Source organism: Coccomyxa subellipsoidea, assembly GCF_000258705.1.
Source record: "Coccomyxa subellipsoidea C-169, whole genome shotgun sequence".
NCBI classification, from domain to species: Eukaryota; Viridiplantae; Chlorophyta; class Trebouxiophyceae; family Coccomyxaceae; genus Coccomyxa; species Coccomyxa subellipsoidea.
In genome coordinates, this window is record NW_005178027.1 from 779,715 (window position 1) to 792,616 (window position 12,902).

General features: G+C 51.9%; 5 protein-coding genes across 5 annotated transcripts; 2 read left to right on the top strand and 3 right to left on the bottom strand.

Moving 5' to 3' along the window:
- Positions 1-223: 223 nt before the first annotated feature.
- COCSUDRAFT_34061 (hypothetical protein) lies at positions 224-1,410 on the bottom strand. The gene has a single exon (XM_005644669.1). The coding sequence runs from the start codon at positions 619-621 to the stop codon at positions 409-411; it is 213 nt and encodes a 70-aa protein (XP_005644726.1). The 5' UTR covers positions 622-1,410; the 3' UTR covers positions 224-408.
- Positions 1,411-2,793: 1,383 nt separating this feature from the next.
- On the top strand, positions 2,794-6,008 carry COCSUDRAFT_67518 (hypothetical protein; the record flags this gene model as incomplete). The annotated part of the gene is made up of 7 exons (XM_005644670.1): positions 2,794-3,055; positions 3,170-3,378; positions 3,512-4,132; positions 4,442-4,667; positions 5,035-5,242; positions 5,581-5,644; positions 5,825-6,008. The coding sequence occupies exons 1-7, from the start codon at positions 2,891-2,893 to the stop codon at positions 6,006-6,008; spliced, it is 1,677 nt and encodes a 558-aa protein (XP_005644727.1). The 5' UTR covers positions 2,794-2,890.
- A 398-nt stretch (positions 6,009-6,406) lies between these two features.
- Positions 6,407-7,719, bottom strand: COCSUDRAFT_54421 (Rhodanese-like protein). The gene is made up of 2 exons (XM_005644671.1): positions 7,506-7,719; positions 6,407-7,261 (listed from the first exon to the last, which is right to left on the bottom strand). Exons 1-2 carry the CDS (start codon positions 7,689-7,691, stop codon positions 7,076-7,078), a joined length of 372 nt encoding a protein of 123 aa, XP_005644728.1. The 5' UTR covers positions 7,692-7,719; the 3' UTR covers positions 6,407-7,075.
- Positions 7,720-7,890: 171 nt separating this feature from the next.
- On the top strand, positions 7,891-10,498 carry COCSUDRAFT_34064 (hypothetical protein). The gene is made up of 6 exons (XM_005644672.1): positions 7,891-8,281; positions 8,485-8,540; positions 8,629-8,705; positions 8,827-8,968; positions 9,333-9,503; positions 9,942-10,498. The coding sequence occupies exons 1-6, from the start codon at positions 8,245-8,247 to the stop codon at positions 10,140-10,142; spliced, it is 684 nt and encodes a 227-aa protein (XP_005644729.1). The 5' UTR covers positions 7,891-8,244; the 3' UTR covers positions 10,143-10,498.
- Positions 10,499-11,092: 594 nt separating this feature from the next.
- COCSUDRAFT_7910 (hypothetical protein) lies at positions 11,093-12,298 on the bottom strand (the record flags this gene model as incomplete). The annotated part of the gene is made up of 3 exons (XM_005644673.1): positions 11,093-11,291; positions 11,539-11,753; positions 12,134-12,298. Coding segments are annotated over 3 exons (579 nt in total), but the record flags the coding sequence as incomplete, so codon positions are not given.
- Positions 12,299-12,902: the final 604 nt, after the last annotated feature.

Below are 12,902 nucleotides of genomic sequence, written 5' to 3' on the forward strand. Positions count from 1 at the left end.
AGAGCATGCAAGAGAACATGCATACGACTTTCCTGCAGATTTGTTGAGAAGATGATAAGATTAGCATGAGGAGGCTCCTCTCCCGTACGGTAAGCTCCGGAACCGGCGCTGCAGCTGGCGCTCGTGCATGCATTTGATGCACCCAGTCACCATCACGGTGATGGTTGATGGATCTGCCCTTGCGTGTACTTTAATGCCATTGGAAATCCCATGGCTTTCTCCTGGTGGGGCCTGGGTCCTTCGGGATCCGGCTCCTCGACAATCATGGCAACATACATAATGGCTGGGCAAGGTGCTTCGATAGAGGCGGCCCTTTTACAGTTAACGGCATCACCATAAACCACTGATCAACTGGGTCGGGCTTCAGCAGCCAGGCAACATCACAGAGAATTCAATGAAAGGACGTAATCAGACGAAATAATCGCCGGGCACAAAGCGACGCTTCAACAGAGGCGGCCCTGACAGCAACAATGTGGGTATACAAAAGTGGAGCAGACAGAGGCCAGGCGATAGCGGCTGGGAAGCATAATAATAAATTGATGTTAATGACGCAGTAGTAAAAATATCTAGGACGGCCAAGCTTTGGTTGGGGCGGAAGAGGCAACAGCCGCCAGCCGCCATTACCAGTAAAAGAAGGATGCGACGGCTGTTTGCATCATTGTCTGACGCGAAGAATCGACCGCAGTAATAGAAATGGCCATGAGACCTTTTACAGAACAAGCAGATTTTGCAGTGTTGCGTTCTTGTGTGTGCCCTGCAAAACCCAGGCAGGATGTTCTGGGTCCTGGTCCAAACCTAGGACAAAGCGCGTACAAGCTGTATTGGGGCTTTGAGGAGATTTCAGTCTAACCTCCTGCAGTTTTCACCTGATTGCAGCTCCTTGAACACCTGCCAGTCCAGGTGTGCCTTTGCAAACCACTCAGCTGTGCTCCTTGTGGGGGTACTTGATCCACAGTACAAGTGCAGGTCTGAGGATCTGTTTGGTGACCTTGCATTGCTGGTTCGGTACGGGTCTACATGCTGCTGTGTAGTAGCTTAGCAATACAGGTGGCGGCAAGCATTGTGGGGCATTGGGTACCCCCCTTGCTTGTTTCACCGAGAAGCGCTGTTATTGCAAGGATTTGGGCAGTCTTTACAATGACAGCAAATGGCTGGACCCACCCGCAGCACGCACAATCTGTTTGGCCTGTGATTTGCGTCCATGTCCTGCCCTTGACTTGTCGCTGGTTTGGACCGACATACATCCACAAGCAGCCTTGCAGTCCTTTTTGGCAGTTGATACTTGTCTGCGTGCTGGGATGCATATTTTCGGGTATTCATGATGTGTGTGCTACTGATGGTTTGAGATATGTGGGACGCTTAATCAGCCCTGTGTGGCTGGAAAAAGTGTAATCTCTCTCTCTCTCTCTCTCTCTTGGAAGAAGTCGAGCATGGTCAACCCTGAGTTGGTTGTCACCAAACTCAGAGGATGACTTTTAATTCTGTCCATAGTTGATACTAGGCGCTCATGACCGACGCGGCTTGGACTCCGAAGCATGCTAGCAACGGTTGCCAACTTGCCAATCAGTTGGACCAGTGGTGCACATCAACAGCTCGGAGAAATCCTGGCACGATAACTTAGCTTTACTAAATTGCAGTGACAGCTGCCACCTCAGTCTGATTTCAAGTTCGGGAGTTAAATCTCAATGTCAGATTTGATTAAGCAGAATTTAGCCATATCAGGCAGGGCGGCAAATTCTGCAGCGCTGACACCAGCATGATGCCTCTCAAGCATGGTGAATGCTGTGAACAAATACTGTGGCCACGTGGAAACTTTCCTTGAAGGCCGGGATGCTCTTAAGGAGATTGTGAAACTATGCCATGTAGAAACATGCCTCCACTCAAGCTTAAGGAATGTTGCTCCCCATGGCATACAGATAAAGACTACAGCATGCGCAGGCCTTGTGAGGACTCACCTCTGCTCCGCTGACAGCAGATGTATCCGCGATGTTCTTAGTTGCAAGAGCGTTGGACTCCTCGGGGGCTGGGTCCGCTGCCAGCCGCGCCGTTCAAATTTGCCCTTCCTCCTATCAATTCAGCCGTACACTATTGGTTGCAACCTGGACATAGTCAGCGTGCAGGTATGTATGCTGCTATGTCACAAAATCTGGAGGATCCACTTGCAAGCCAATGGCCGGCCACTTGGAAATAGAATGCCTTCCAATATGCAGGGCTGACTTGAAACTAATCAAGTGTGCAAAATGTGCCATAGCTGCAGAGGTAAGGGGTCCTCCTCTGGTCTAAAGCTTACCGACAGCACTTAAGCACATGATAATTTCTAGATTCATTTGAGGGACCTTGCAAAGCATTTATACCGATCTTGTCGCGACTGCGAAGCACAAAGAGCGATAGCACGTATCATCAACCTTCCATAGTCCCAAGCACAGGCATGAATGTATCTTCGGAAGCTTTCCAAGATACTTCTACGTTCACACGTGTAGAAAATATCTGCATCCTGTCCTCTCACACACCGAAACTTTTGGAGGTTTCTCCGTTTTAATTCTGTTCCTTAGCACAAACGATCACGACAGCGTGGAGGCTGCCAGAGTCTCCCAGACTTTCCCGGTGCTCCTCTACTTGAACTAATCGATTGAATGGAGCATTGATCCGAAGACGATCCACATAAGAAGATTGGTGCGGGAAAGCAGTCCTTGGGATCTCCGAACACTGTTGGATTGCACACGTGAGAGTGAGGTCATCAAGTTTGATGCTCTTCACCCGGCCCAGAGGGCACAAGGATCTCAGGCTGTTCGAATGAGAAGGGTACTGAATGACTGTAGATGAGACATTGTGCAAGACATCAAGGGGATGCCTAAATCTGTGAGATCGAAAAACACAGATCTTGGATCAGATGCCCTCACAATCAGTGCACCAGACCTTGGGCAGCGCCAATTTCTCTGGTCATTCGTTTCAACCGCGTTCAAAACATTTTAGACTGCACTGGATCAGTCACGCATTCAGGCAACTAACTCTGTGCCAAGCGTCGTCGCTCTCGGTGCCATCTCATCCGCGAGAGGTATCTGCCTCGTATTTGCCTTCCTTTCAACGGTCAAAACCTCATGCTTTCCATGCGTCATGAACTCTGCACATGACACAGCTCAACAAGATTGGTCATTTCCTTACTGTGCAGGTTGCTGAATGGGCAAGGCAGCGCTTCTATGAGGAGACCGCCAAGCCTGATGAGCACATCACACTGGCCAAGGCATGCATGCTCATTGCTCTGGAGGATGAAGCCGCGGCAGTTGTGGATGAGCAGGAGAGCAGAGCGAGGACGTCCAGAATAGTGGACAACTTTGTAGGCGGGAACATGGGAAATGAGACTCACCTGTACCCTCCACGGTGTGTCCCTGGACCCCATTCTTCCTGCACTCTGTTGCATAGCTCATTCGCACACAAGAGTGTTGCCGAGCCCTGGCAGGTGTTGAAAACGTGATTAGACGGTGTCCTGAACGGAAAGCTTGTCTTTGCACAGGGAGATTGGCAGCGCATCCACTTGGAGCCTAGAGCGATTGGATGCGCTGGCAGCAGAAGCAGCTGCGCTGTTCCGGACTCGCTGCCTCATGGGGCCTGCTCCAGTGAAGCCCAGGGACCCCCCACCGCCACTGGAGCCCAAGCCTCGTAGGAGAAGCACCTCCCTCCATCTCCACCCAGACTCTGCAGCCACCAGGGGAAATGGCCAGGGCACTGCTGACAGCAAGGCCAACGCAAGCAGTGCTGAGAATCAGCAGCAGAGCACGGGGAGAGGAACTGGGTCAGTTCCCAACTCGCCGGTGAGCGAGAGCGGTAGATTGGATGATGGGTCTGTTGGAGCGTCTAGGAGCAGGGTCAATGGCCTCAACAGCAGAAAAGGTCGGAGGCAGAAACAGGGGCGGCAAGGGGGGCCGGGCACGGCGGACACAGCAGAACTGAGCAGTAGCGGGGAGGAGCAGCGGCGCCAGAGCAGGCCGCGGGCGCATGAGCAGCACAGACTCGGGCCGGTGAGGGGGGTGCGCTCGCCGGTGTGCGATTACCCGGTGCAGGCACTGGCGGCCGTGAACGACGTGCTGTTTGAGCGGCATGGCTACCGCCGCATGACCCGGCATGGCGACCCCAGGTGTGCCCTTCCGTACCCAAGAAATTGACACCTGGCCACCCAACGCTAGCGTCTATGCCACGGTCCAGTGATTGCCTTCCTGCTTTGGCCTTGGATTCAGAAGTATCTCGAATACAACATTAGGGCATTGCAGATCATATTGTAGGCCCATGTTGGACACTTTTCAAGCCAGACGGGCTGCCACAGAGCAGAGAATCGAGCCCAGGAAGTGTGCGCATGCACTCCTGCAAATTTGCACAGAAAGAGGGTGCAGCCTTGTAACATGTACAGTTCTGATGCGATGCTGAGTTCATAGCATACAACGCACAGGGACAGCCAGCTGAGCACGGTGCTGGAGAGGGGCACGGGGGGCTCTGCAGCGCTGGCAATCCTGTACATGGAGGTGTGCGAGCGAATAGGCCTGCGCATGGCCGCGCGGCCGCTGGAGGGGGGCCGTTACTTTGTGCTGTGGCCCACCGACGCCCCCCTGCGCAGCTGCGGCCAGCGCTTCGTCGTCGACGCCTACAGCAAGGGCGCCCTCTTTCTCCTGGACGAGGTGCGCGTTGTTTTTCCCCCTGTAGTAGTATTTTAAGAATTATATATAGTAATTTTAGTAGAGCCAGACAGCAGAGTCAGGACATGCCTTGATATCTGCCCCATAAGCCTGGCATGCTGTCCTGCACCTCGTCACGCACATTCGTTCAGTCTAAGCAACAGGGTGTCCCCAGCATTGGAGGACTTATTACCGATGGCCATCTTACCGTGTAGTACTGGCGCGGTGAGGACACTAGATGGAGGACTTGTGTCCCACGCTTGACCTTGGCGGGAGTTGGCTTGATCAAAGGACTCGGTTAAGAGTCAAGGACTGAGAGAAGACTTTTTTACAACATGCTGACGTAAGCTTCCTGCACGCACATGCGCAGATCTGCCAGGTGTTTGAGCATGAGGGGCCCAGCGACGAGCTGCTGACCAACCCGGCGACCAAGAGGGAGATCCTGGCAGCGCTGCTGGCCACGCTGAGAGACACCCACTGGGCCGCCGCGGTCGGCTGCCAGCCGGAGCCGGGCCTCATGGTGCCTGTGTCCCTGTCCACCGCCCTGGGCAGCACCGGCACCATTGCACAGATCACTGGTGCGCGCCCGCTTGCTGATGTGTCCGCCCGGGAGTTGAGTGAGCACTGGTATTGAGGTACTGTAGGACTCTTGCAGGGGTAAAATTGTGCCATTGGCAGCGCATGTGAATCAATTTTTGCATGGTATACTCAATGCGCCTCTTGTGACCGCTGGCAAAATCAGGGCCGGCATGCATTGTGTGTCAGTGAACTATGTGAAGCGTATTGGGAATCGTCGTCACAGCTAAGTGCATATTTGAGAAGCGCACTTCTTAAGCTGCCAGCCTTGCCAGGTAGACCTCTGGAAGACACTCATCTGTGGTGACTCTCGCTCACAAAGTGCTGTTGCTGTGCCCAGGCATGAACATGGAGCGAGCCATTGCTGCTGCAGAGCGCAGGGCCTACCTGCTGCCAGGATGCAGGTGCTCATTGACTTTGCCAGCACCATCCCTACCTTGCCATTCTGCCTGCCAGCGCCCCTTCTCTGCTGTTTGTGTGACAGCTCGAATCCGAAGTGCCCCTGAGATCTGAGACAAATTCTGTTCCAGCAATCTTTCACTGTGCAAGTCTTCCGGGCTGGACAAGTCCATGTGCTCGGACAGGAGCACCCAGTTGGAGCTATGCCTCCTGTATTATTTTGCTGGACACCACAATGATGCATGGGAGGAGCTGAAGATGATGCAAGGAGACCACACTGCTCCAGCGGCAGCTCATCAAGAGGCCCTCTTGCTGCTCTTCATGCAGAAGCTGAACCTGTGCAGAAGCATGGAGAGCACTGATGCCTGACAGAGTACTGTCTATCAATTATTTCACCTTCAGATTGCTCTGTATACCTATCCAGCAGCAATGGCGTTCTCCTGTAGTGCCTTCTCATACATGTATGATTGGGAACGATCCGGACAATCTTGCACGTGTCACTGGCTGGGGATTTCCAGCAGCCCTGTTCAGTGCTTCTGATATGCAATGCGCTCAATAAGCTAGATGTAGACAAATTTAAGTGTTGCGAGTTGCCTCGTATACTTCTCGGAAAAACTGATGCACAATGCTGGTTGGTGATGGTCACGTGTATACGGGCACATGCCCTTCGTGAGGCCTGAGTATATACTTTAATATATGTGAGATATTTTATAATAGAGGATGAAAGAACTTGCGATTGTCTTTATGAGTGTGATGAATTTGCACCTGCCACCAATTCACATTACAATGTGCGCACTTCATGAAGATGATCATGAATGAAGGGTGAGCTGAGAATGCGAGCAAACCACAACGGTAACCACCCAAAACAGTTCTTAAACAATCTCATGGCCATGAATTTTACCTACAACTTAAACACCTCTAGCCTGCAACTTCATGGATTTAGCTGAGCTGGTGTCTTGAGAACTTGATGAACACACCATCCCCCGCATTGTGAACTACCACAGTACTTAACTGTGCACACATTTACAACCCTCATCACTTTGCAACCAACCTCAAACTTTGAAAGCACAATGTGTGCACTTTAAAATTTGCAAACAATAGCACGATGGATTTATTTCCAACCTGGCCGGTGCATGCCGCGTTCATCAACACGAGTGCTTCAAATGCTTGCCAAGCAGTCCCAAAACAATAATTAATCTGAGGATAAAAGCGCCAACTAGCTCCCTAATGTGGCTATGCCGCCCATCGGATGAAGGCACCCCCAAGACTTGAAATGTCCCAAGAGTGGGATATCACTAACCTTGCTGCTGGCTCTCAGATCCTGACAAGGAGCATTACTGCTGCAGGATACCTGGGCAGGAGTTATCAAGGACATGCTGAATGCTAGCAATAGCTGCTGCTCTGAGTGATCATAATGCCAGCTGTCCTGGATTGTGCTACTTCTGCAAAGGGCAAGTCCAGGTGCTCAGCCCCTTGTCAAGATTGACAACACTTGTGTACTTAGCATCCTGGAGAGCCTTTGTTGCCAGAGCGCCACGCCTCCCCATCTGGCAAGAGACAACAATATCTGCGTGGGGATCGGGCAGTGCAGCTGTGGCCTTCTCCAAGAACTCCGGGTTCAGCTGCGTTCACAAGCAGCAAAGTTGTCTCAGTATCCATCAGGATGCATGATCGCTAAAGTGCATGGATCCTCGGAGAATAGGAAAGCAGGTAGGTGAAGGTTTAGTTTGGCGCTGAACAGAATTAACGCTGTATGGATGCTCACTGAAGGTGCCATCAAAATCATTAGAGGACCCTTCACGTTCTGCTGCACAATATGAGGCCAATTTTAGGGCATGACATCAGTGATGCAGGCCACGTGCTCACCTCCTTACTGCCATCCTCCTTGAAGAACAGGTATGGAACATTGACGGATCCCGCGACGTGACCCTTTTCATACTCTTCAACAGTGCGAACGTCCAAGAACGCAAACTTTTTGACTTCCACGAGCTCCTTTGCTTTCGCGGCATCCACGGAGGGCACCTCCGGTACGTTGGCGAGCGGATCAGCCATTATCTCCAAGTACTAGAGTATAAACACACGAATATTGATTTAGGGAAGCAATTCTGATTCTTCTTTTCGCGGGGACTGACCCAGGATATACGTACGGAAAACAAGGCACGTGTCGGCATGATGCAGGAGCATGCTGGCGTGCCTGACTGGGCAGGCTTACCCCTTCCTTCGGCACAACTCGGAAGCAAATGACTCGCACAAGCAAAGGCAAACAATCCTTGGAAGTATTGTGATCAGAAAACAAATCGATAATTCATTGTAAGATCTCTACTATAGAAACCTAAATGGTCTGAGGTGAAAAGTGTCTCTTCCACACTACTTCAGTCCACCAGGTATTGGCACCATGTCTCAGCGGGTAGCCTTCAGCAGGTGTACTACTGATACCTTAGTAAGCATCCCGCGATGTCCCCACCGTCTTCCAAATGCTGCGCTTGTGGGACACAACAGACCATCAAAACCCTCCATCAATACACCCTGCAGACCTGGCATCGACAGCATTATGTGCAGAGCAAGTGCGAACAGCACGACAGATGAAGAAGCATTGACGAGTCGCATGGAGCTCGACCCCGTCATGGAGGGGGAGTACTGCAGTGGGTTTCCTCGATCAAAGGATTAGGGCTTCTCTCTGTTGGGAGAGCTGAAAGCTGTCCATGCGAAGTCTCACCTAAAAGTAACAATGGAAGTATTGCAATCAATTGTGATGTCCTTGGACGTGATCTTAATGTTCCTTTTCTTGTGGGTTTATGCTTGCTTTTGGTGCCTCCTTTTCACACATACACCTTGACGTGCGCAGTGCCTGGAGAGATTGAGATCGACAATGAAGGGGACTTCACCAAGCTCACCATTGAGGTGAGGTCCATTATTCATGCTCTGTATGTGTGATTTTGCAAGAAATCCTATAAGTTGAAGACTTTCTAACTTTACTTGCACGACTCAGGTCAAGGACTACCCAGGTCTTTTGCGAGTCATCACCTGGGTACTGAATGGCTTGGATCTTCTTGTGGAGACTGCAAAGTGCGCACGCTAGCAACCCCGACTTGCTCATTGACACTGTGTTTCCCCATGTGTGAACGGGAGCGACACCACTGCCTGACAACTGCCTGTTCTTTCCATATTTATGTCTGCTTGTGTGCAGGCTGACTACAGACGACGAGGGCATGGCGAAGAACGTCTTTTGGATCACAGACAGGCGCGGCAACAAGCTCAGCAATTTCCATGCGCGCATGCTGCAGGAGAGGGTGGGCGACTTCGTTGTGTACTGCACGCCAGACTCCAAGGTGCTGCTGACATGTACCTGCTGTCAACGAGATGCGCACAACCTGTTGTAATAATTCGTCACCTACAATTAGCTCATCGTCACCTTTCACGCGTGGCTTGTGGGATCATTGTCCCATTATTTGAAAGAGCATCTGGCAAGGGCTGTTGTGAGCCTGTGGCAAGATATGCGGCAAGGATAAACCTGTGGATGTGGCAAAGAATGTGGCAAGGACTTGAACCGTGCAAGTGACGAGGCCGAAGAGGCAGATGAGGGTATGGCACAGAAGGAGAAGGGATAGTGAAGCAAGCTGGCTAGAGACAGCAGGTCTCCACCTTGCAAAAGTAGTGCAAGGGAAGTCACTGCTGTGTGGTTGTGGGGAGCAGACGCTGTCATCGCACAGATTTGAGAGCGGCGCAATTGTGGTGGACAACGAGGAGGATGAGAAGTTCACAGTGGTGAGCATTGCGGAGGGCAAGGAGCGAGTCAGCGCCCTGCTGGACGTCGCGTCAGCCATGACCGGCATCGGTGTCATCATCCACGAAGCCATTATCCAGGCAAGCACTGCTCTTCACCCATGCAGATAGACCCCCCACATTCCTGCCTCTGTTTGAGATCATTTCCGATTGTCATTTGCCAGGGGGATGAGGGGCAAGCTTCCACATGTCTGGTATGAGGTGTAACTGTTGGCATCCAGTGAGCAGTGAAAGCATGCGTAGGGGTTGTTGCTCGTTAGCCAGCTGCAGTGCCAAAGGAAGTTACCCTTGGATCTTCAGGGTGGTGAAAGCAGGGCCAATTCCTGCTGGTAAATTTGTTGCGATTGTGTTGGGTGAAGTCTGCTGCCTCACACTTTTGTGGTGGTGACTACTGTGGGTTATTCAACTGGCTCAACTGGCCCAGAAAGAATACTTTTGGCCTGTAAGAGCGCTGAAAGCTAGGAATTTTGGCCAAAAGGCTGCTGCCTGACTTTTTTATGGGGGGAACTGTGGCGGCAGGGCGACAAGAAGCAGGCGGAGCAGCTGCTGGGCAATGGGCGCACGAGCGGAGTGACGTTCAAATTCTGGGTGAGCGACAAGCAGAAGAAGAAGCTCGACTATGCGCGCGCGACCGCGCTGCTCTTCACTCTCAACCTCGTGTTTGGCAACAGCAGCGATGCGCGCCTGCGGACCCCCATGCCCCAACATGCTGTCGCCTGATTCTTGAATTCTAAATTTGAATCTGAAAGGTTAGTTAGGCTATATGCAGTTCTGTGTCTTGGCTGCGAGAGGGGAATGGGAACATTTTCCTTTAGCTGCTGTGTGCGGCTCGTTGTCCAGGTTGATGATAGGAGATCTCTAGAGTTTGCTCTGATGGATAATTTTATGGTAAATCTAGTCACATCTGTCCTGCACTCGTTGAAAACTCTGCTGTATGGCCAGGCCAATAGGACTGGCTTTTCTGACCTCTTCAAAATTTGAACCAAGTTAGTCTTTAGCCTGTGGAGGCAGTAATTAAGTATCTGACCCTAAGACCGCAACCAGGCACAACATTCTGTAAATACTCAGCTCCAATGCAAGCGTCATGGCATGCCGACAATCCACAAGCCCCTCCTCTACTGATTCAAGTAAAGAAAATATTGACCAAATGACTAGTCCTGGCCACCATATGCATAGGCATCACCATCAATCAGGAGTCCCCAAACAAACACCAGTGAAGCAGCACATACAAAGGAGCAGGGTGACCAATTGACAGGCACACATCAATGGCCTGAATCACACTCCTGATTACGCTTCAGGGAGGACAGCAGCAGGCTTTGCTGGCAGAGGGCCGCTCCGCATCTTCAATTTCCTGCACCACGCATGCTTTTACATGAGTTCCTTAGTAAATGCACAGATGCAACCCACCCCGGCAAAATGTCTCTGAGCACAAAAACACGACACAAGCTGCCAACCACAAGAGGAGGATGCTCAAACAGCTGCTGATGCACGATGTTACGTCGCAAGGAGGCAGTCCTTCCTCTTACTCTCTCGCGCTTGCTAGCTCACTCTGCCACAATGTCTGCATCTCTTTCTCCGACAAGCACCGAGCTGCGCATGTGCGCGCACCTGCCGGTCCAGTCAACGCAGACGCCGTGGCGCTTGAGCAGCTGCTGCTCCCTGATGCCCTGCGGGCTCAGCTGCGCGCCCAACCTCTCAGCCATCAGCCGGCGCACATTCTCCGCGTACAGCCGCGGATCCGCGCGCTCCTCGGCCGAGGGCATGTACGGCGGCAGCACCTCAATGTCTGCCAGGTTTATGAACTGCGTCTGCCCGCGCAAGAAGTGCCAGAAGGAGCTCTGCACACGGCCCCATCCCTGGTGAAAGTGCCTGCGATGACATGCAGGAGGCTGAGTCACTTGTCAGTTGCGCCATTGCCCACGAGGATTGCTTTCCATGATTCCATGCACGATCAGGGCCTTTCAAGCTGATTGGTGTCTAAAAGCTCAAGTGAAAGAGCTCTGCAATGGATGTGAGACAGCAACATGAGGCAGGCAGCAGCTTGGAAGAATGTGAAAATATTAAGCTGGCATTTTAAGAGTTGCCATGAGGAAAAGATACAAGGAAGGCGGCGCACTTTGATCTGTACTTCAGAAGGACAGGGAGCACTGGGCGGCCGCTCACAAAGGCCCCGGACGAGAATTTCAACAGCACATTGTGCTGCTTGCACGTGCCCTCTGGGGCGATAGCAAAGAGCGGGAACCTGCAATCAAAGCTCCTTTTACTGAGCTCTCCCAGACAGGCCTTGTTCAATTTGAAAGTAGGTGCAGATTGGATATCCGGGGCTGCAAGCTTGAGCAGTGACAGTCCTGGGGTCATAACAGTCTGGACTGGCTGAGCGGCAGACCTGGGGTCAGCTGCGCGTTGGTGTATGAGTTCAGTTGTGCTGCCCCTTGAGGCGTGCACCGTCTTTGACTCATCAGATGATCCCCTCCGCTCCACAAAGAGAAAGGAGCACCCCTGCCAGGGACAGTAAACAATGTAATGTCCAGTTCTGTGAGATATGTTGCCAGGTGGGATGAATTCCAGGTTTCTGAAGAGATGTTATGTTATTGAATGTCCTGGTCTATGTCAAGCTCTGACCCTTAGCGGAGAATGCTTTGGCAGACTGTCATCTGTGTCTAGGAGAGGGCATTGAAAGCTCAAAAGCTTGGAAAGAGGCATTTGCTCACCTTTGCGAAAGCGCCAAAGAAGGGGATGTCTGCCACAGAGGCCTTGGCCAGGCCGCAGGGCAGGAAGAAAGCGCCCAACATGATGCCATCGGTATAGGAGACGTGATTGAACACCAGCGTCGCTCGGCAGTCATATGCCTTGGCAACATTCTCATATCCTGCAAGCAGAAAGAGCAAAACCTTTTTCTCGCTTATGTGCTGATTGGGCATTCTCTGCAGCTCACAACATCTGCTGTGGTGCCGCAATACGCTCAGCAAGACAAATTAATGGAGATCAGGTTGGGGGTCCTCTGATTCCGATGGTGCATAGGGTGGTGAAGCCACCCTACCGGTGATGCTTGGCCACAGGTTGAAGCCGATGTGCAGCAGGATGTGCGACCAATACATGAGGAAGAAGCGCACGAAGGCTTTCCTCCAGCCCACAAGGGGCTCATTCACGGTGGTGCCAAGCAGGCACAGGCGAAGCACCACAAAGACAAACGGCATGAAGAGGACCGTCAGGAAGCATCTGAACAGGAACACCGGCATCTGCGCACAATTATTCCATCAGAGTCATGTAATATCTGCATACTGCAGGACTGAATGAAAAGCAAGGGTGGAAACGTGCTCCTTACCATGATGACGAACTTGAACCACTCGTAAGGCGTCATTGGGCTATTGAAATCCAAGAAAGGCGAGTCTTTGATGAGCTCCAGCAGTTGGGTATCGCTGCCTGGCAAGACCTCAGCTGGTGAGGCTGCTGGCTTAGCAGTGGCATCAAATTTGGATA